Source organism: Amblyomma maculatum, chromosome 4 (assembly GCF_055883805.1).
Source record: "Amblyomma maculatum isolate TAMU_Amacu chromosome 4, ASM5588380v1, whole genome shotgun sequence".
Lineage (NCBI taxonomy): Eukaryota > Metazoa > Arthropoda > Arachnida > Ixodida > Ixodidae > Amblyomma > Amblyomma maculatum.
The window spans coordinates 198,336,886-198,359,636 of NC_139347.1; the positions used below are offsets into that span (position 1 = coordinate 198,336,886).

General features: G+C 42.7%; 1 protein-coding gene across 1 annotated transcript in view; it reads right to left on the reverse strand.

The window, feature by feature from the left end:
* LOC146193971 (cell adhesion molecule Dscam1-like) overlaps window positions 1-22,751 on the reverse strand; it is a 121,740-nt gene that overhangs the window by 42,779 nt on the left and 56,210 nt on the right. Inside the window, exons 9-13 of the mRNA XM_084600663.1 lie at window positions 16,321-16,452; window positions 15,073-15,240; window positions 11,417-11,487; window positions 8,638-8,875; window positions 7,516-7,614 (exon numbers count right to left, since the gene is read on the reverse strand). Coding sequence (XP_084456789.1) covers window positions 7,516-7,614; window positions 8,638-8,875; window positions 11,417-11,487; window positions 15,073-15,240; window positions 16,321-16,452 — 708 coding nt within the window. The remainder of the gene's footprint in view (window positions 1-7,515; window positions 7,615-8,637; window positions 8,876-11,416; window positions 11,488-15,072; window positions 15,241-16,320; window positions 16,453-22,751) is intronic.

Below are 22,751 nucleotides of genomic sequence, written 5' to 3' on the forward strand. Positions count from 1 at the left end.
CTGACTTTCTCGCGCCAGCCCATGTATAATGAATGACCCGGCCGACTACTACGCACGCCTATATATCCACACAATTTGCTGCAGCCGTCAGCATAAAAGGGGCTCTTCCAAAGCGGAAATCGCCTGTATGCATTTCGCTGTCTGTGCATACCTGAGGTTCACGGTACCTTTATGTGAACTGGTGATAAACACCAGAAATGTTCTCAGGATGGCATATAAACACGAAATATTGCATAAACTAAGATCTACAGTTATACCGAAAACGAAGGAACGCTAATCTGTCACATAGGCACAAGCCAATGACAACTAACCAATTAATAAGATTCGTTTGTATAAAATAGTTCTCGATGGTAGCCATAATCAAATGTAGGATTGTGCAATAGTTGGTGCCGGAAAATTGAACCCTAAAAGTGACACTGAGGCGGTTTTGAAATGCGCTAATTCTTTAGAGTTTGTAAGTAGAATTTTTGTTGATCACGTCTGTGGATGTTTGTAAAAAACAACGCACGATTAAAACGTGGACAGTGAAAGAAAGAACAAGACGGCGCTGTCGTCCTTTCATTGCCCACGTCTTAAGGGTGAGCTGTTTTTCCAAACATGCACTACCAGCTTCCCGTTCTTGCACAATAGCACGTGTATGAAGTTAATTTTTCGATTCTGCATAAAATACCGCGCAGTCGCCAATTGAAAACGCGCAATAGCAAGTCTCCCACGCATCGCGCAACTGCTGCAGATGAGGAAATCAGAGAGATAAATATCGCTCCTGCCATCCATTGTGACGTAACTTTGAGGAGCCAGAAGCATTCAGAGCTACCTAAAGTAGGGGTGGCAGTTCCTGGCCCTACGGGGCTGGGACGGTAGGTCAACGCGGCTTGTGGCGGGGGCTAGCCAGCAACCGAATTTTACCTGTTGTAGGCAGTCATTTCACCCGCCACTGCTTCGGTATTGGACGACGGCTGTTGTTGCGGCGCGCGTCTTTCTCTTCTTTTTCCTTTCTTCTCTATTTCCTCCTCTGTCCGCATGAGGCAGCGGAGGTGGCTCAGCTACAGAGCCAGTAACAGGCCCGTGCATTTTTTTTTTCCTTTTTCCTACAGCCACAACAACAACAACACACAAGGGAGCTTTCATCGTGTGCTGTTCCTCGTCTTGTGTGTGTTGTAGACGTACAAAACACGTCTACTAGGTGCTGTACACACAATACAACATTTCTCTGAATGCTTTCGGATGCACGGGCACCTGTGGTCGCGACAATGTTTTCTTCCGTCGTTTCTCGCCATGCCAAAAGCTCGCAGCCCAATTGGACGCTGCTGGGAAGAGAGATAAATGCTTTCGGATGTAACATATTTATCTTTATCACGAAAAACCAAACGTACATTTTTCTCATCTGTTCTACCTTCTATATTGCGCACTAACCCCCGCAAGTTCTGAAAAACTATAAACCCATCACATTCTAAGCCTCTAACTTTACATGACGGCTTCAACAACCTTATCCCGGAACCCAAATCTAGTCATGCTCTTAAGAACTTTTTTTCTTTCGTTTTTACAAGTGAACCAGATGGTGACCTACCAGAATTCCCAGCTCTTGGTCACCCAGTTATGCCACAAATTATATTTGATGCCAATGACATCATGAAACTCATTGAATCATTGAAACTTACATCTTCATCTGGTGTCGACGGCATAAATCCTAAAATTCTAAAAAATACTAAAAGCATTGTGTTATTTGCGCCACCTCTTTCAGCCCTCCATATCAACAGGCGTCCTTCGACAAGATTGGAAAGTTGGTAAAATCATTCCGGTCCCTAAAAGGGCTCATCTGTTTCATGTAAAAATTACCGTCTCATTTCCCTCACAAGCGTCTGTTCGAAGCTAATGGAACATATTATTTATTCGCACATAGTCAAATTCCTTGTCTCCGTAAATTTTTGTCATACCAACCAAAATGGCTTTTTGAAAGGACGATCATATGACTCCCAATTGGCTCTCTTTATTAACGACCTAAGCTCAAACCTTGACCGAAATGTTCTGACACTCTCTTTCTTGATTTCGAAAAAGATTTCGATAAAATACCGCATAAAAGACTGCTACTAAAACTATCGCGCCTATATCTTAACCCATCAGTATTGGAATGGCCGTCTAACTTTTTGACTAACAGAGAGCAGTTTGTCTATGCTAATAATTGTTCTTCTCCTCGTAGCCCGGCCATTTCAGGTGTTCCCCAAGGCACAGTCCTGGGACCCTTCCTTTTCCTGATATACATTAACGATCTTCCTTCCAATATTTCCTCTACTATTCGCCTATTTGCTGATGATTTTCTAATTTACCGCCAAATCACTAACAGTACTGACGTTGGCATTCTTCAACAAGATCTTAACCAAATCGAAGCTTGGTGCAAACGTTGGCTCTTAATATTTCCAAAACATCCTTGATTTCGTTCCATTGTCGGCAGATGCATACCAATACGCTCTTTTGGTTCTGAAGTGTCGTCCGTTTCTTCCTGTAAATACTTGGGTATAGTACTGTAACGCAAAGCCTAACATGGTCATCTCATGTCATGAACATCGCTAACGAGGCTAATCGTACCCTTGGTTTCATACGGCGCAATCTACGTTTTACCACCCCATCCATCAAATCATTAGCATACTTAACTTTGTCCGTCCTAAACTAGAATATGCTTGTCAATATGGGATCCTCACCAGTCTAACCTCTCTTTAACCTTAGAAACAATACAAAATCGTGCTATCCGTTTCCTTTATTCTGATTATTCATACTACACTAGTGTGTCTGCTTTAAAATCTAGAGCCAATTTACCTAGTCTTGAAACCCGACGGAAAATTTCTCGATTGTGCCTTTTTCATATGTTTTATCATTCATCTTTACGAGAATCGGTCATATCACCTGCTTATCGCCCCCTCTCAAGCCGTATTAATCACTATACGACCGTCTACGCTCCCTCCGCAAGAACTACAGCTCATTCTCGTTCTTTTTTCGTCGCGTCATCTCGGGACTGGAATGATCTACCACAGGACGCCGTGCATCATATCAACGCCATCCATTTTAAGAATGCTATGAAGACCATTGTTGTTTAACTCCCATGCCCATCCCGCATATAATGCCCCATACCAGGGGCCTCTGAGGTATCAAATAAATAAATAAATAACATAATTTAAGCCGACCAAAGGAAACGTCTTCTTCTGAGCTTTGTGACAATTTGACTACGTGAAGAGATTGTTCCTAATGCGATTTCTACAGGACTTTGTCACAAAAGCATGGCTGTATCATGACGCGGTTCTTTCCATTTTCTCATGCATAAAATTCATGTCAGTAACTGTTCCAGAGAACTGCCTTCCTTTATTAAAGGAGGAAAAGGGAAGGTAAGGGTTTGCACTTTTGATTGTAATTCCATTACTTACTCGCGGTTCAGGTCTCCGCTGCGTTAAGCATCGATTGCGATAAGTTCACGGTGTGAAATCTCGCTATGGGACAGGCAGACAGCATCGGCATGTGGTTGTACTTGCGTGTCTCGTTTTCTTACGCGAGGGTACACACTATTGCTTGTATGCTAACCATCGCACAACTCGCCAGCCGCACGAGTTGAGGATTCTTAGAGATCGAGAAGGTGATTAAGAAGAGCCCACTGCTGCGTCGCAGGTTGTGACGGCCTTGCGGGCTCGTCTACCTCACTGCACGTGCCTGACATGCTCGTGGAACCCATGTGGGAGTATTGTTAGAAGATCGGGCGGGTATTGCGCAGCTGCTTATGGGCGCACCATGGTCTACAGCGCACTGAGCGAGGTTCGGTTCGATGCGTCCAAGTAAAAGATAATCGAAGTTGTTCATGTACATATGTGGCCTCACGATGTTCCTCCCGTTTCTGCCTCATGATGAATGATATTTACCCGATTCACATGAAAACATTTTATATATTTCTGTCTTGTTTGGGAATACAAACTAAGTTAGAATGAAACCAAAGAGGCTTTTTTTAAGAAAACACTTTTCAAAACATTGTTTTATTACGAAGGTATGACAACGGTAGAGGTAAAGCGTGGCGTCCAACATGCATGAGCCGTTGATTCACTACACTTATGCTACGAGCTTACTGAAAAGGGAAGGGTGCTCTACATTTGATGAACGTGGCATGGTTCAAGCAGCATTATGCGCGTGTTTGACTTGGTCTCCGACACAACAGCTCTGCCACTATCTCAGCAGCAACGCAAAGCTGGGTAACCACGCTTCCCTCACTGTCCGCATTTTTGTCTGATGTGAGCATTGTACTGCTCCATTCTTTTCGTAAAATCCTACATTTCCCCAACGTACAAAGCCTAACACACAAAACAGGAATTTGGTACATCACGCCTGAATCTCTCTCTTTCTGTTTTTCAGAACAATAATATTTCGTGCGGAGCAGGAGGCGTGTGATGGTGTTAGTCGGCCGGTGCATTGTTCGCTGCCCCTTCCCAAGAATATGAGCCTGAAGGTTTCTCTTAAAGTCATCTAGTTTTTGCTAACAATGGCTTGCGCTACGTTTCAGGAGACCTTACTCCATACCATAGCAAGTTTTGATGCGCAGCCGGTACACGCTGACGGCCAGCCTCCGCTTTCCACAACGGAAGTGCTGCGTCGTTTACAGGAGCATCTGGTACGGGTACATGGGGTGAAAGCCCCGATGGTCAGTCAAGTAGAAATAGTGTGCCATTATCACTTTCATAGCGTCGCCGAAAGCAGCGATGAGCACAGCGCAAAAGACGGTAGCGCATTGGCAGCTTTCCCGGTCCTCAAAATGTCGTCACGCAACATTTGTCCAATCACAGGCGGCCGCATGACCAGTGGTGTTCCCCATGGCGCCGAAATGCCTATTTCTGCTAAAAAAGATAACTTTTGCTTTTTTCCGCCTAATTACAATCTGATATTATATTTCGTGGAATAAAAACTGTAGACAGTCGCTGAAATCTCGATTTTCGCAAAACGTGCTGCAGTGTGTCTTTAAAAAACGTTTCCTACTAAATTGCCTTTTTCAAGTGAACGATAGCCCCACTAGCACCAATACAATTGCAACCGCAGTATTCTTTTTATTCACTAACGCTCATTTTCAGAAACGTCGCTTTTATTCATATTCATATCACTCATGGCATTTTTGCATGGTGTAAAATACACTACTCTCACTTTCGCGTTTTTAGCCTATACAAAACGAAGAGACGAGTTTTATTACTTGCAAAGTAATCAAAGTAATGACCGGTTTGTAGTTAAAAATTTTAAAATGTAGTCACTTAAGCAGGCATGCGGTAGTTGAATTCCCCTGGTAATATTTCGCGGTGAGGAAAATCCGTCGTTTTCAAGGTCCTATTGTTTACGTAATTTGGATGGTGGTAATCTGCAGTGTACACATTTTTGTATAGTTATGATTTTTTCTCTAATTTTTATTGCTGTTCCTGCCTTCCTTGCGCGTGTATAATTTTATTCAGTTCGATATTTGCGTGTTTTGTTTAGTCATTGCTTTATTCAAATTTTTATGCTGTTGAGTAGATATGCACTATTTAGCTCTTATATTGCAGCTGGCATCTTTTCTGCCAGCTATGTTTCCTGTCTGCCTCTTCCTGGTTAGTGACACTATCTAAACAACACAGTCTCAGTCTCTTCCTCGGGTTATTTCGCATCTGTGACATAACTTATCATATGCGGACGTTGATGCCGCTACCGCATTCCTATTACGGACTGTAAATAGACTGAAACTAAAATTACCCCAATCCTTATTTTACTTTGATTGTTTTTGTTTGATAACACCACTACAATCGAGTATCGACAGTCGCCATAGAGAATACATTTTATTAAAACTGGAATGCTCTTGTCTTTTGACTTGGTATTGTAAAATATAGGATGTGGTACACCACAAAGAAAGAAGATTAAAAACAACGAGCTAGTGATTTCAGCCATGCAGGCCTCATTACGATTTAGTAAAAATGCGGGAAAGTGTAGTGAATCCAATTAACAGTTCGCATCCTCCAAACAAAGGACGCGAAATAAGTTCTGCTCGCTCACAGCTAAGCTCACAACTATGTTCAGTACATCTTGTATCGTAGCTTGCGACAAGAGATGTGTTCAATATTGCATAGCTGATTCATAAAAGCGTTATTTGTTATTAACTCTACCCCTACATCAACGCCAGACAAAACCCTGATTTCCCGACGGGGTGCCTTAGCTGTCTTGATTCGTTTATTTGTCGAGACAGTGTCACTAATGAGGGGCGTATGCTTGTATCATAGCGCGAGCTACTAGAATGATTTGTACGCAATCATACATAAATCCTTACTTGGTGCCAAAAATTTTGCTTAACATTACTGTTCACCTACGTTTTTTTCTTTTTTTTTTTTGGGGGGGGGGGAGGGGAGAGGGGTTATGTATTCACTAATTATGCGCAATTTTCAGCTCATCCCGGCACGAGCAGAGGCGGCACGGACTATATCAAAATGGGGAGTGACGGAAGAATGCTAAGTAGAATAAGGCTTAATTGGTCAAAACTGATTGATATGGCAGCTTAGAAAACAAAAAGATGAAAATGAAGGATGGAACACCAAAGACGCACTAAATCACATTAGGAGAAAATTCCTTTCCCGCGGAATGGAGAACTATTCCTCGTGAACTAAATGACCAACTACTAACATAGTCTGTTGCTTAATTGCGCATTAAAATCTTCGTCTACAACACTAGCGATATGGCGGCCGTGTTTAAATAATTGTTCTTCAAAACAATATCACCGCATGGGCCCGAGTGCTTTACCATTAGCAACTCAGGAGTCTTGAGGCCGCAATCATTTATTGCACTGTCCACGGTTTACAATAAAACATGCTGCTGTGGAGACCTTGTATGTCTTGGCTGTACCTTGTTATACGCGTGACAGCTTTAGCTTGCTGCAGGACACCAGAGCTTACCTCCTTTTAGTATAATTAGCTTCACCCTCTTTTGTATGTGTAGTTTCTGAACGGACAGGAGCGCCGTGTTTACAGGGAGAGCTTATTCCTTTTCTTGTTCTTTGAGAAGCACTCGTGCAAAAAATCATGTATTCAGATTTGACCAGCATATTTTCTGAAACCAGCTCTTCAGCTTGTTCGAAATCTAAAGTATCCGCCAATTACATAATTTCTTCAAACGTGTATACCTATAAAACACCTGCACCCTCCCTTGTACACATTCAGCCACTTTGCGGGCAGGAATGACGGCGAATTTTATATGAGAGAAAAACATAACACATCTCTCTCTCACTTTTTTGTTTATAACGGTCATTGAGCAGCTGAACATCTGCACTAGATCGCAAGTCTCGTTGACTCTCGAGAAGTCCACGCTAATGTTGAATGGGCAGTGAAGTGTCTGGGCCCTTAAATACGAGGCTACGCTAAACTACCGGAGCAATTTAAAAAAATATCTTAAGCAGCCGCCACTCTTGCTCCCCCCCCCCCTTACTTAGACAATGGGAACTTGCGAAATACTTCATTAGCATGATCAAAAAGAAAATACACCCACCTGTAATTGGCTTTGCTTCTTTCGGCGAAACGTCCCATGACACCGTGACAGCACTCGTCGAGGTAGACACAATGTGGATTACCGGTGGAAGAGGTGGGTCTGCACGAATTGCGCGATACACATCGTGAGACAACAATTTCAGGATGTAATCTGATCGTGCATGCATTTACCTAACTCCAGCCTTAACCACCTGGCTATCGCCTCATCACAAAAGATGTAACCTATCTCGGGTAAAAGCGTGTCAAAATTGTCAAGGTTTCACGTGTTCGGCCTTCCTTGTTGAAAGGTTGGCGCCAGCGCTAAAGCTCCTGAGAAACGTCCATTTCAGAGGTGGACAAATTGAGAAAGACCACATTAATTATTTTTTTTTTTTTCGTTTTTGTATTTTGGCTCTGGAAATGCTTTAAGGACAAATTGAAAAGCAAGAATAAACACACTTGCCGGATGCTGAAGCAAATTTTGTCTGGTTCGTGATACCGGAACAATTACCATAACATCTCACAAAGAAGATGACGTTTAAGAAAACGCGCAGTATACAATTCAGCTCTTGTTTTCCAAAATTAATAACAAATAATATTGTTTTAAAGGCCAGACGCTTTCTCAACCCATCAAACGAGCATCCTGGAAAAATCTTGCAATTGGTAAAATATAAACATTTTGCTTCTTTAGAAAATGCAGTTGCAGAGTGGAAAGCTTTTCTGAAGAAGCCATTATCGGCGATCCGACTTGCACTGTGAAGGACGTTAACACTTCCTGTTGGTTGGTTGGTTGGTTTGTGGGGTTTAACGTCCCAAAGCGACTCAGGCTCTGAGAGACGCCGTAGTGAAGGACTCCGGAAATTTCGACCACCTGGGGTTCTTTAACGTGCACTGACATCGCACAGCACCCGGACGCCTTGCTTTTCGCCTCCATCGAAAAGCGGCCGCCGAGGCCGAGATTCGATCCCGCGTCCTTGGGAACAGTAGTCGAGCGCCGTAACCACTGCGCCACCCCGGCGGGGTAACCTACCAACCAACTTCCTGTTCAAGCCACTGAAAATACCATTCACTAATCCTAAATGATGGTCTCCCCTTTGTAATGAGCAAACCAAGTGACGTCGTAGTAATCTATCTGTATACAAACCGTGTTCAAAGGTCTGCGCGGTTATTTCAGCCGATGGCGGGCCTGCACCTTTGCCGTTGAACGCCTGTACGATGACGCTGTACTTGGTCGAGCGTTTTAGGTTGTTGATGCTGATCTCTGGCACGAATCCGTCGAGGACGTCGATGGTCTTGTACACGAACGACTCGCCGGAGCCAACTGGTTTGTAGCCGACGTAGTAGCCCCGAATGCGACCATGAGCGGAAAAGTTTGGAGGCGGCTGCAAATAAAGCACCAAATGAAAATCGTTAACTAAAAGGAGCAATATGAAATAAATTATCTTCGAAAAACTCGTTTCTCTTCTCAAGTAACGCAATTATGCTACTAAAAAGCGAAAAGAAGAGGGAGCATATGTTGACCGAACGGAAGCTGAAAACTTTAAACACATCTTCAGAGCATGCTTTATGTATCGTGAGAGAAGGCAAAGGTGATGCTGTAAACCACGCGACCTTCAAATAGAGTGCATCGCGGTTCCACGTTGCGGGAATACCTGGCGTTAAAAAAAAAGCCGAAAATTTATCTGTTTTATGGTGATAGTTGAGCAGAGATGGTGACATTAGGGACTCCTTCTTTGAGCAGCGATTGGGCATTGCAAGTTTCCTTAATTGCAGAATTGAATCAGTTGGTTTAATTGAATATAATAGTTAAACACGTAAAACGCATGTAAAGCGAAAATCACTACCAAACTAATATTGCAAAGTATTGAAGCGCCGCTCTCATGCGCTCTGGCTGTGCCGCGTCAGATGCCAAGAAGAATGGTCATAGACCTCGCAGCATGCACATTGCAATAAAAGCTCACTTTAAACCGCAATTCTGTCGCGGTTAGTTCATCACGTCCTACATCCAACAAATTTTATTCCACCGAGTTTGAACTTGGCCTCTCAGGCGCAACGGCACGAGTAGTTCACGCAGGTACCTGCTTTCATTGCGACTAGTGCTGTCTTACCTTGAACAAGAAAATGGTATTCAACGGCCCAGTATAGTTGCCGTAGCAACAATGCTTTCCTGGCGTGCGCGTCAGGCACGAGTAAAAAATGATCCGAACAGCTGTGAATTTGAATCCAGGAGGTCCTCGTGCGAAACGAGTACACCGTGTCGTACCTATCGCCATCACCAATTACCTCCCCCCCCCCCCCCTTCTTATTTACTTGTCAAATCGCAACACATCTGCCGCTATCATCGTTGTCGTCGTCAATGTCTATCTGTGTGAAAAGGTTTCGCATATCCTGCTCGGCTTAACTGAGGTAAAACTCTGCCTTTCATACTATTCTGATCACCAGGTGAATAAAGGATCAAGCACAAATTACGTAATCATGTGACCTAACGTGTAAACCAACATTTTGCAACGTTTTGATTGTTATTTATTTCTACCTGCTTCATCGATTTATTTTGATCTTGCGTGCTAGCCCTCACTTTTTTCAAATGAGCTCGTCTCTCGCCGTTCTGGTTTCTTTACTTTGATGTGTTAATTTACACACAGTGAAAATGCGAATGTATTGGATAAGCAAGCAGCAATGCGAAATAATAAAGCGAAGAGAGAGAAAAAATAAGATGTCTGTGATTTAATTGAAGTTTGCGTTGCGGCGGAGTATGCACAAGACTAATTGGTTATTGCTGAATATACCCCAAATTCGCACACAGAATAGGATTCATATTCTGTCTTGTTGTTTTGTACGGTTCTGTGCGCAAATTTCTGCTATGCGGGGTAGAATTTTGCGAGCATTGCAGTTTTTTCGCAACTGCTACAACAGCGAGCACAATTATAATCCCGACCGCTTGATTAAACTGCTTCAAAGTCACAATAACACCGAGTCTTTATAGGAAAGAGGCATCTCTGAAAATGCCATGAAGGCTGTGATGGACCTGCTATTCAACCCGAAACTGTAAGCATCAAACCGTGGCTTCTCATCTAGTTGCTGATAGTGTGCACGAAAGCAAAGGAGTGATGCCTTCCGGCTTCCCCATCTTGCTGACGTACGGAAAGACACGAAGCTGTGATGCCGAGCTTTCGTTTTGCCATGATGCGCCAGAGACGACATCTGCAAACACTTGCTGTACGCAGTACCAGAAGCGGCCAGCCTCAATTAGCCGAGCGAGTTCTCTGTTGAGGAGATCGCTGCGCGAAGGCACTATGTAAATTACCAGCACTTTTATAGAAAAGCATTCACAACGTGGGCCGACAAAGCATGCGCCGAATACTAGTTCGCGGCACCACGACGTGGCGTCGATTCCATAAAAAACAGCAGGCAGGCATGTTCGCGAAGAAGCCTAAATGTTTCGAAATATATCTGAGAATAACAATTTATTTATCATTCTTATCTAGAACCGAGTAGAGAATTGTCAACAAAGTGTGCGATTCCACTGTCTGAAACAAGCACAAAAAATTATTTGCGCACTCTTTCAAAACTCAGAGATGTCGTAAAAAAAGGAAGACGATTTATGAAAATATGGCAGACTCCTCTTTATTTATATGTATTTTCAAGCTATATGCTCTTCTTGAAGAAAACATCTCGAGCTAGTTGGTTCATCACAGAGCAAAACAGCGCAAACTTCACAATGGACAGAGAAGGGCAGACGAGACACAGCGCCTGTGTCTCGTCTGCCCTTCTCTGTCCATTGTGAAGTTTGCGCAGTTTTGCTCTGATATGCTCTTCGTTTGCTAGTTTTTTTTTTCTCTAGATGGATGCCATTAAGGACTGACAGTTTTTTAAACCGAATGCGATACTATGTTTGTAAGGGTATATCAAACTTCGATATTTACCTTCCATGAAGCCTTTAATGTTTGTGACGTGACTGGCACGACAACTAAGTCCTCGGGCGGCTTTGAAGGCACTGAAAAGAAAAAAATAAACACACAGGATTTCCAGGAAATGCCCATTATCTTTACTAAACTTGAAACTTTTAAACTTGAACGCAAAGGTTTTAAACTTGAACACAAAGGTTAGTAAAAGATTCCTGGTATGCAGATTCATCCACTTACAAGTTAGATGGCATTACACTAAACTCATCAATGCCTGAAATATTTGCAGGAAGATATACTGCTCATAAATATTTTTGCTTTACCAGCATTGCGAGATTTTTTTTTTTTTTTATAACGCCATTCATCCATTTAGGCTTCAAACACAATACGAAATATTCCCACATAGAGACAAAAAAAAAACATTGGCGATACACTGATATTCCGACTACATGTGCTGATTATCAAAGATCATTTAGATCAAAGGGTATCTAAACATTCGCTTAGATACCCTTTGATATCCATGTAATGATTATTTTTAATTTGTATTTTTATTATCCTACTCCTTTACTCATTAGTATAAGTCGCAAGATACCAATTATTATGAAAGGCCACCCGCCATAGATATAAATCACCATTTTAATCAAGCCGTTCGAAGTTGCCTGCATGGCGCAGGGGCAGCTTGTTTAACTCATGATCCAGGTCTCTGATGAGCTGGATTCCGACCTAGTCCTACTATAACGAAGGCGAAGTCCCAGTTGGCGGGGACTGGCAACTCTGCAATGTGATATGGCCTCGTGGGGTAATTCCTCCTGAAGACCAACCCATCAGTCAAGACAAGCCTTTACCAGTGTCAGGTCATGTCACCTTCCAACTACCACCCATGAGAGGTGTTTCCATGATGTGGTTTCTCACAACAACCACGCGAAGAAAACGGGGATGCCTGATTTTATGAAAAGAGGTTATTTAGCACTTTCGCGTTAAAACACCTTCATGGTTTGGAATTAATACTATATAAAAGTGGCAAGTCCTGATTGGAGTTCTCATACTTCCTGAATTGTGATACACAATGCCTGAGATTTCCTAAGCTTAACTATAGCGCTGAAGAAGGAGTCGCCACCTGCATCAAAATCAAGCTTTCAATATGCCTCTCGTGCCGATCTAAGCACCTAAAATTGTAGTAGGTGACTGTCGAAATCTTATTTGGCGGCAAGAAAGCAACAATAAAAGTGAAGGTAATATTAATGATAATTGGTTTTAGGATAGGAAATGCGCAATATCTATAACTTTTGCGGCTCTTTTTTTTTTCCTTTTGCATGCCTCAGTGAACCTCAACACCTGACTGAGGGCATTGAACTACGCGTCACATGTCAGCTTCCTTGGATACCGGTTTCAATGGGGAGGTAGCTGTGGGGTTATTTCCAGACATTAATGTGAAAATATTGCAGGAAATGCTCCATTTTTGCGAGGTGTGATGAAATCCCTTATTTCGTACAGCAGCGAGTTGTCAGGACTGCCATAAAAATCAAACAATGATAAGCGTTTCTGACGACAACAAGAAAGTTACTAGCGAGAAAGCATAAGCATTTAGATGAAAGATCAGCAGGTATATTCATTGTTAAAGCTGAATTTCACTATATGCGAAAGCATCGCGCTCATGAACATCTACAGGTTTTCAAATGCGCGGGTCCGGCATTTCATGCTGTAGGGGCTGCCGGAGATACAATACTAGTGAACTAATTTCCGCAATTATACCACTTCAGCGAATGTCCGCCAGTGCGTCAATATGCCCGGACGCAATGTAAACCACATAAAATTACACATCACACATTTTGTACGCATATTCTCTCAGAGCAGAAAGCGTGGCACTAAGCGGACCTTCAATAAATCTTGCAGTTCCGGCGACTAGGCAACTCAAGATAGCATAAGAACATTGGCGACTAAAGACTCATCTGTAGCAAATTAATAGTTAGGAACGCTCTGTGTTAAGATAAAAGAGGAAGGAGGAACCCAGTGCACACTGCTGGTTTGATCTAAGGTCGGAGTTTGTCAAAAGCACAACCAGCATGCTTTTGCTAGTTTCTCTGGATCACGCAGGAATTAACAGCAGTGGCTCCAGGATTTTTCTCTTACCAGTCGCTTTTCTTCATATTTAAGTGCATTTCAGTCTGCTCGATTCATTGCTAGTCTTTTTTTACATTCGTCCTTTTGATGTCTGCAGCGCAGAGACATTATATAAGGCTGCCAAAAAATTACCCCGTATATCTTCCAGAGATCTGAAGTTGAAACTGACTCCAACTTTGTTCACATATTAGGAAACAAAAATTTAGGCACCGAAAGGTCCTGAAATTATCTGTCACTACATTTCGAACTTTTGGCTGCATGGTGTGAAATTTCTTGTATCAGGTAAAACATGAAGTTTCCAAAGCACGGAGGAGATTCAGAATTGCTTCTTCACTCCAGAGCTTTAGTGGCGTTTTAAGACCTATATGACTTATTTGTCTACCAGGTATGACCAATTTACATATATTGTAGTTGCCTATTTAGACTACTTGCTTGCTTAAGTTGTATATGCGCTTTTCACAATTTGTCTCTTGCCTGGTTGCCTATCAGGCAATGTATTTCGTTCCATGCTTTATAATTCGATAAAATGCCTAAATGTGCTTTTCGCCTGCTAGGTCGCACGTGACTTGCCTCTTTTTTATAACTTCAACGGCAAAATGTGGTGGAACTTACTACACAATTTTTACAGTTCTTCCCTCACACAACACTCAACAGGTTCGAGGAGAAGTCCTAAAGATCTTCAGAAACATTTCTTGCACATCCATATTGTCTTATATAATTTGCTTTCCTGCGGCTCTATTGTCTAATATATGAAATAGATTGTCCACTGCTTGGTGTCACAGAGATATGTGGTAATAATGGCTCATTGTCACTTTCCATGAGCTTAGGTATCCAGAAACGTCACTCGAAAGTTGTATTGTATTTCTTAGCACGCATTATTCTAGTGTATTCTACAAGAGTACCATGCTTCATATGCGGTGCACCTGACAGCTTGCCACCTGCTTGCCTCTGCATTTGTAATTGCGTGCAAGTCTCCTCCTACCGATGCGCAGATTTGTGAACGCCTACGCGCCAGAAAAACCTCCTACGAATGCCTACGCATCAGAAAGGGCTCTACATGAAAATATGTATACATTTCCGGCAGCATGAGTGAGAACACTGACTTAAGAAAGTTTGATATCGTTTTCAGTAGCCTTTTTGGAGTGTTAAAGGATGACTAGGTGTGCAAGGAAAGGCTTAGTTACCTAGTGACAATGATCATGAAAGTATGATAGCATTCTGAGAAAATAACTGTTCTAAGAAAAGCCGACTGCTTCATGACAAAAACTGTGCTTCCCAAGGACAACTGTGTGTTTTTTTCTCCTGACCATAGTTTTGCGAAATTACAGAGAAATGTATACAGGAGTGCACCTAGATGTACCTCTCCTTTTCATGCTGTAGGTCATGAAGCATAAAAATACGAATGCCTCATTTTTCATATGTTTGTTTGCTGGATACTGAAAGTACTTCTGAGAAAAAAAAAAGGAACGGTCGTAAGGCTTTCCTGCGCTGCTTTCAAACTTTTTAAAAATATTTCGTCAGTATGATATGTTTTCATGTCGAACGGTCAATTTTACCTTCCTCGTCCGTTGTGACTGAAATCATGGGACTTGGATCGCTCCTTCCGAACTTGTTTACAGAGAGAACCCGCAGATGGTAGGCGGTAATGGGCTCCAAGTCATCCAAAACTGCCGATGTATTCGATCCCGGTACTTCCACATGACGCGCATCCTTCTGCCAGGAACCTGTAGGTAACAAAAAGAAGAAAGGCTGAAACTAGCGAACAGATTCTGTTAGTTTCAAGAATGTTCTTTAAATCTTTAGAGAGCCCTTCTCTGAAATTAATTTCTGTTGGAGTAATTTCTTTTACTTCTCCTGCTTTCAAAAAGGCGCCGTTTGTCCCAGTTTTTTTACAAATTGAATGCGCCGTATTCTAGAGAGAAGCCCCCTTTTTTTTTGCAGATTCCTGCAAAACTAAATGCCTTATCTGCTTCGCAAATGATCCTGGGTACTGACGGAATCAGTAGAGTATTTGACAAATACATTTATTGTTTCCGAATACTTTTTGTAGACCACGTTCCCTTCTCCCAATTTCTTACCAACTGGACAGTGCTTGGAGATCTACAGGTCCAGTCATTTTTGCAGCGGGCCGGCCAATAAGGAGAAAGAGGGATAATGCATTCATTTGCTCTGTGAGTGTCGCGCTGAAATTGGACACCTGCATGACTCGCAAGGAAAATCATCCCGTCACTTACTCAATTTTTCTTTGGTATTGCACATGTTTCATGTTTTATTGCTAGTACATCTACACCTATAGGTATATCTTAGTGGACGCTAGCTAATCAACGAGCAGAAAAATAGATGAATAAATCTTATTTCAGAATGGCCTTAAATCCCAGTACATTGAAGAGATTCTCGTACAATGGAAGATGACAAAAGAGCGGCCGCTATTGTTCGAGTCTCAATATACTTAGAGACGTGCGAAGAAAGCCAGTTTGAGAGTGTAACTAATAAGAATATATTGAAAAGGTGTGAGGCGCCATACACGCCACCATACATCTTTTTAGGAAGAATGAAAGATGGATACGCCTTCAAGAAATATTTTTAACCTGGCTAGAGGTACATTGTTGTTCTCGCAATAGTGTGCCAGAAAGCAAGTATACACAATTTTTTCAGTAATTCTATTCCATATTATCGTTCAAGGAGCCAACAACATTCCCGGGAGCCACAGCCGCCTTTTTCTTTTTTGCTCACACTATGCATGGAATGCTTGTTTTAAATTGCTTCAGTCGAACTCTTGTTACCACTCAGAGGAAAAAACTGACCTGAGACTTCTTTCCATTGGACGAAGTATCCGAGAATATCACTGTTTCCGGTGAAAGGTGTGTTCCAGCGGAGCGATATGCGCCGGCTAGTTGCCTCGACGACGCGGATGTCGTCCGGCGGATCTGGAGTCTCTGAAAATGCAGTGGCAGAATGTAGTTGTGCGTAGACCATGATGGATATATTGAAAACTTAAAATGTCAGTACTTTTGTTTAAAGGCCCCTTTTAACACGTAGTAAACATGTTTATACTCAAGCAGCTGTGTAGCAACATTAAACATGATTCTTTCTTGAAAGCCATTTTTAATCGCAGCTATAGTTTCAAAACGCGGTAACAAGGGCGCAGGAGTAGAATCTGAAACCGTTCCTTACGGGCGTTTTGTTCTGGTCCGGGTGCAGTATCAGCAGCGCAAGAGATAATTTAGCTGTAATAAATTAATTAGTATTCTTGCCGTTTTGATTACTTTTTGCATTAAACGCCCCTGATGATCCGGGACTCAGCGGCGTGTAGGCTTGGCGCATTCTAACTAACACTTTCGCCAGTTTTATCAACGGACAGGTATAGATAGCAACTCCCTAAGCTTTTTTTTTTCTTTTGCTCTCCCCAATGTTCTTTTCTTTCTTACGCCCTGCCGCAAGTGCCCCGCTTACTCACAAACGCAAAAGAACATGAACACATGACCTTGTACGTATACGCAGTTCAACATCGAAAAAACTGACCAACAAGAGGCGGAAGATGGCCCCTCGCACAATCATCCACACGAACGCGCATGCATAAGCCTGCACACACACTGAGAAGAGCAGTCTACAATACGAAATACAAGAAAACACAGTGATACAATATGAAGATTCTTGTACATGTTCGTTCGCGCTTTAAGGATGCGTAATCGAAGCTTAAAAGTATATTTTAACAAGGTAAAAATTGGGAAATGCGTCACGAAGTAATGTGATTACGAGCTGCACAGATGGCTTATTTGATTTCCTCTTGTTTTCAAGTCAAAGTTGAGGATTATGGTTAACGTTAGAGCTCCTACATTATGTAATATTTTTATAGGCGTTAACGTAGGTGCAGATAGAGTTGGGCTGGCAGATGTTTGTTGACATACGTAGAAAAAATAATTAATTTGTCGTTATGAAATATTTATTCTCCCTTTGCTAATTAGTTTTTCTAATTTGTCCTTCTCCCCACTTGTAGGGCAGCCTACTGGGCATCATCAAGTTAACCTCCCTGCCTTTCTATTCTTCCATTTCTCTCTATATCTCTCTCTTGTCATTATGTACGTTTACTGCTATTTTCATTCGCCAGAAGCCCTATTTATACAGAGTTCCTGCTCGTAAAATACATTACTAGCCTTTTTTAGCTCTACTCTACCTCGGTAACTCCCTTTACTTTAATCTTTGGCCTTTCTTCGCGGCCTCCCCATAGGCCATAGCACAAAAATGCATTACGAATTCGCGCCGTTCTCAGCCTCGAATTTCCGCGCTGGAAGCTGCGCCCTCAGGGAGTGCAGCTAGGCATTTATTTTTTGGTTTTCGCCTCGGTGACGTTTCCTCAGCGGTGCATGATATATTTTTGATTAGCGCTGCAGCGGCTGAGCTAGCGAAGCATGGTGCTGAACTCTGCTCAGGATCGGCAAAAAGCAGGCGCTTGTCTATTCTTCGCTGAGTATGCGTGTTTAAATTTGATTTTTGGTTAGTTTTATTCCTAGCAAGAGCTTGATTTGTTCCGCATGCTAGTAGGGGTTATTTATTTTGTTAAACTGAAGATCGTCATATTTTTACTACCCACGATGAAAAGTTAGGTGGAAAGACAGTCCTCTGCCGTGCACACACATTACTTTTTCCCACCTTGTTCTCATTTATTTATTTTTTCAACATACCCCTGAAGGCCATCAGTTCGAAGGTATTACCAGAATCCCTCAATACTTTTCTTCTGGGCACGAAACTCCTCCGTAACGCTTTGGGAGAGGTTCATATACTGCCCGCGCCTGCCGCGCCGCACCGCCACTGGGCACTGAAGGGCACCGTTGAGGAGCTCAGCACTGTCGCGACCGATCAGAAAGCATTGCCGCTGGTAGAAAATTCGACATCTCGTTTTATGCTGTGCGTTGACATCATGTGACTCGTGCACGTGGAACCATGCCAAACACTTGCTTCGTATCAGGATGCCGTTCCAGATACAAAGCGGCGACCGAGAAGGTCTTGTTATTGTTTCGCTTCCCTGCTGACAAGGAGCTGTGGGAAAACTTGAAGCGTGCAATACCGCGGGAAAAGGCCGGTGACTTCACTTTCGATTCTATGCGCATGTTTGTGAAAAGCAGTTTCACGTCACGGACATCACTGATGTCAAGGAATTCGCTGTGAACGGCGACGCGGTATCACCGAAACAGGGAAGGCCAGCGGTCCGGCCTGATGCTACCCCAAGGATTTTCGAAGGCCTTCCAAGCTATCTGAATATTCTCTAAGCCACGTAGGCGGTCGCCAGTAGCTCGGAAACGGGGAAGACCGCGATGGTTCCGAATTTAGTGACAGTTGAGGGAGCTCAGCTGGCTCAGCTTACATTTTACGCGACGTAAACAGTGATATCTGTTTGTACACAGCTAGTAAACAGCCGTAGCGCCGAGGTACAGCCGTTGCCATCGGTGCATTCCTGGTACAACATCGCGCACACTCGCGAAGAGCAGAATTTACAGGCATATAATCAAACGTAAACAGGCATATAATCCATATAATATCGCAATATCGCTTGTTGATTCTAAATCTAACCCCATTCCTGTGAGCAACTGCGCTAACGTTCTGAATCAGACCTTTGCTGAAGCATTTTCACGCGACCATAGTTCCCCTCTTCCTGTTTACAAAAGGTCTTCTGAATTTCCAATGGATCCCATAAGATTTGACTATGATGGGTTATTTAGTATAATTGAGCGTTTGAAACAGTCTTCCTCTTGTGGGCCCGATTACATCAATATCAAAGTACTAAAAAACACTAAAACTTATTCTGCGATTATATTGTCTAAAACATTCGAACAGTCACTACAACATGGGATTTTGCCTGACGACTGAAATATAGGCAGCGTAGTTCCACTCCATAAATCAGGCGACAAGCATGCGGCTAACAAGTATCGACCAGTGTCTCTAACTTCTGTATCTTGAAAAATCATGGAACACGTCATTTTTTCACACCTAGCCACCTTTTTAGAATCTTCGTCATTTTTTTCGCCTCTTCAACATGGGTTTAGAAAACATTGTTTTATGTGAAACACAGTTAGTGGCATTCGTAAATGGTATACATTCTTCACTTGACAGTGGGTATGAAATTGACTGCATATATTTAGATTTTTGTCGTGCTTTCGATAAAGTGTCTCACAGGCTACGTCTTTATAAATTGAGCATACTTAATATTGACAACAACTTACTAGAATTGATTGCATGCTTTTATCTAATCGCTGTTGCTGACTGGTGCTTTGCATCGAATATGACACTTAACACGACTAAATGCAAAGTAATGCGCTTTTCTCGTCGCGGAATTTATTGTTCTATTTCATATAACCTTAAAGGGGCATCATTAACATCAGTAAAATCATATAAATATATTGGCGTTATTGTCGCATCAAACCTAACTTGCAATGAGCACATTATTTCCATTATCACAAATGCTAACCGCATGCTAGGCTATATTAAACGTAATTTTCCTATGCAACATCATCTGTGAAACTACGTCTTTATAAATCACTCGTTCGTTCAAAACTGGAGTATGCTGCGTCAGTGTGGGACCCCACACAGATTTATTATCTAATGCTCTAGAGTCCCTTCAAAATTGCGCTGCACGTTTCATTCTGGGGGACTATGGGCGTTTATCAAGTGTAACACTCCTGAAGCACACATTGTCATTAGAACCTTTGTCGCGGCGCAGAAAAGTCTCCCGCTTGTTCCTTTTCTTTAAAATGTATCACAATAATCTAACGCTGTAAAATTCACCTATAACATCACCGGCATACGTCTCATCACGCATCGATAACTCTTGTAAAGTAGGAATACCTCATTTTCGAACTGCATCTTATCAATATCCATTTTTACCCAAAACTGCAACGGAGTGGAACTGCCTGCCTGAAACGCTGGTGCTTGCTGACAATGTCGACGAATTTAAAGAAAGCTGTGTGTACTGTGCAGCAACGATTGATAGTAATATTTATTTTAGTTCCATAGTTTTATAGGTTAAGTTGAGCACTTTCGCCTTCCAGCAATCATGTTGCGCGTTGTACGCGACTTCTTACCTGCTTCCATTTTTTTTGTCGAGTGTTGCTGTTTGTATGCGATATCGTGAGCGTCATTGTTTTTGTTTTTCCCACGCTATCCTATATTTATGCATTCAGTAATTTGCAACCTCTATAATTTGTTTTGTTTGCTGTTATTGTTTTATTGTGTGAATTCTACATTGTAAACATCATTTGCCATCATAAACTACAATGCCATGTACCCATGTTCGTTCCTCCCCTTCCGTTTCTTTTTTGTTTTGTTTTGCCATGTCGCACTCCCCTCTATAATGCCCACCGGGCCAAGAGGGTAACTGAAATAAATAAATAAAATCGTACAGGCATACAATCAAAAGTAAACAACTGAAGCACAATTACAAGAAACAACAATAAAGATAAAATCATATCTGTGTTGTTGTTTCTTGTAATTATCACACCCGTTTTGTAGGCGTTACGAATAGTAACAGGAAAATTGTTTTGAAGTAAAGTAAAAAAGATTGCGTTGACGCTTTCAAGTGCAAAGCACAGGCTCTAATTTCAGAGACGCTAACAGACTTTCCTTCCTCTCGCAAACTTAAACCGCCACGTTGACAGCCTCCTATAGCCAACGGGAAAACGATCTAAGCATAGCAACAAGAGATGCCAACAAACTCTACGGGAAGAACAGAAGCTACCGGTTTCGCCCACGGAACGGCCAAAAATAACCTCGAAATGTCGTGACCGTTTGTTTGTTTTTGACCTCATCATGAGCTCCACCCACGAAGGTCGCATCAAACTGCGTTTATCCTTTTCGATGTTGGTGCATTCTTTCTGACCTCCTTGCTACATCGCTCTTTGCTCTTTGCTACGCGAACGCCCGATGCTTTTTAAAAGTCGTGTGAGGGCAGTTTTAAACAACTATTTTCATTTGAGTTTTTAAGATCCTTCAAACAATGTACCGGGGAAGAAAGGGATGAATAGAAAAAAGTGAAAAGCTCTAGGGACACCGAAACGAAAATCCATAAGTAAGAGCAACTATTTTAGAGCGACATAAATTTGCGGGACGGCCTCCAAATCCTCTGCCCTCCCCCCTCCAGGGCAAGCGTCGCATTTCTGGCGAACAAGCAGCACTCTCTGCTCTTATGGCAGCGCACCAGCGGCGGCACCGCGCAGCCTGAGCGATGGCCCGGGCATGAAGAGAAGGCGCGCAATGGTCCGTAAAATAATTTCTTGGAAAATAGCAGTGCAGCGCGTCGTGCCGCACGCAGCGTCCGCGCACAAAATACGTTGGTTGATTTCTCTTTTATGCCGTTCAGCTTGCTTTCTCCGCCTTTTTTATGGCGTCTAATTTATATGCTTTAGCGCGAATTTTCTTTTTCGGACTAACGTGTTTGGGATAAGGTCAGGACACACAGTTACATTGTTAGGGCCGACAAAGGAAGAATAAAAAAAAAACACATAGAGACAGAAAAGATCGTTCTTGAGAAAATCGTTTTTATACGCGCTTTATTGTTTTGCTCGGCTTTCGACTTGACGTTTATTTGTTGAGGTTGTCCCCCCCCCCCCCCCCCCCCCCCAGAATATCGTGACGAGAGCAACTTGGGAGGGCAGAACGAAAATAAAACCGCGGCTGCCTTTTTGATGCATCGCTGTCCTGGCCGTCTTTCAAAGACGAAATCCTTCTTTCTCTTTCTCACGCAGACGAAGGACGCGGTGAACGAGACGCTGCCGCTCGTGCACGGATGAATTCCCGTGTTTGCTCCTCGACTGCGCAAACTTTATCGGGACGGCTTGGCTTGTACGGTATTCAGAACTTGTGTTGCGTTGGATATTATAATGGCCCAGCAAATTTCATCTAAACGGCGTTGGCAGCACACCCGAAGCTTTAGTACGCGGGAAAAACTCAGGCCTCTTTTGGGACACGGTGTCAACTACGCTGCGAATAAGAACCTGTGAAAGCAGAAATGTTTTCTCGAGAAAATTGGTGAAGCCGCTGCAACAGGCTGCAAAAAATACGCGGCAAGCGAAGAAGCGGTGCTATTTATTCCAACTACGGCCACAGTCACAGCATACACCGAGTTTGTTGCGCCTTTTAAAGTAATGAACACAGAGAAAAAAAGCGCTAAAGTTGATGACTGCTATGATAGGAGCCTAATATTGTGAAGCTGTTCGCCTGCGGTGAAAAGCTAATATGGCGCCTG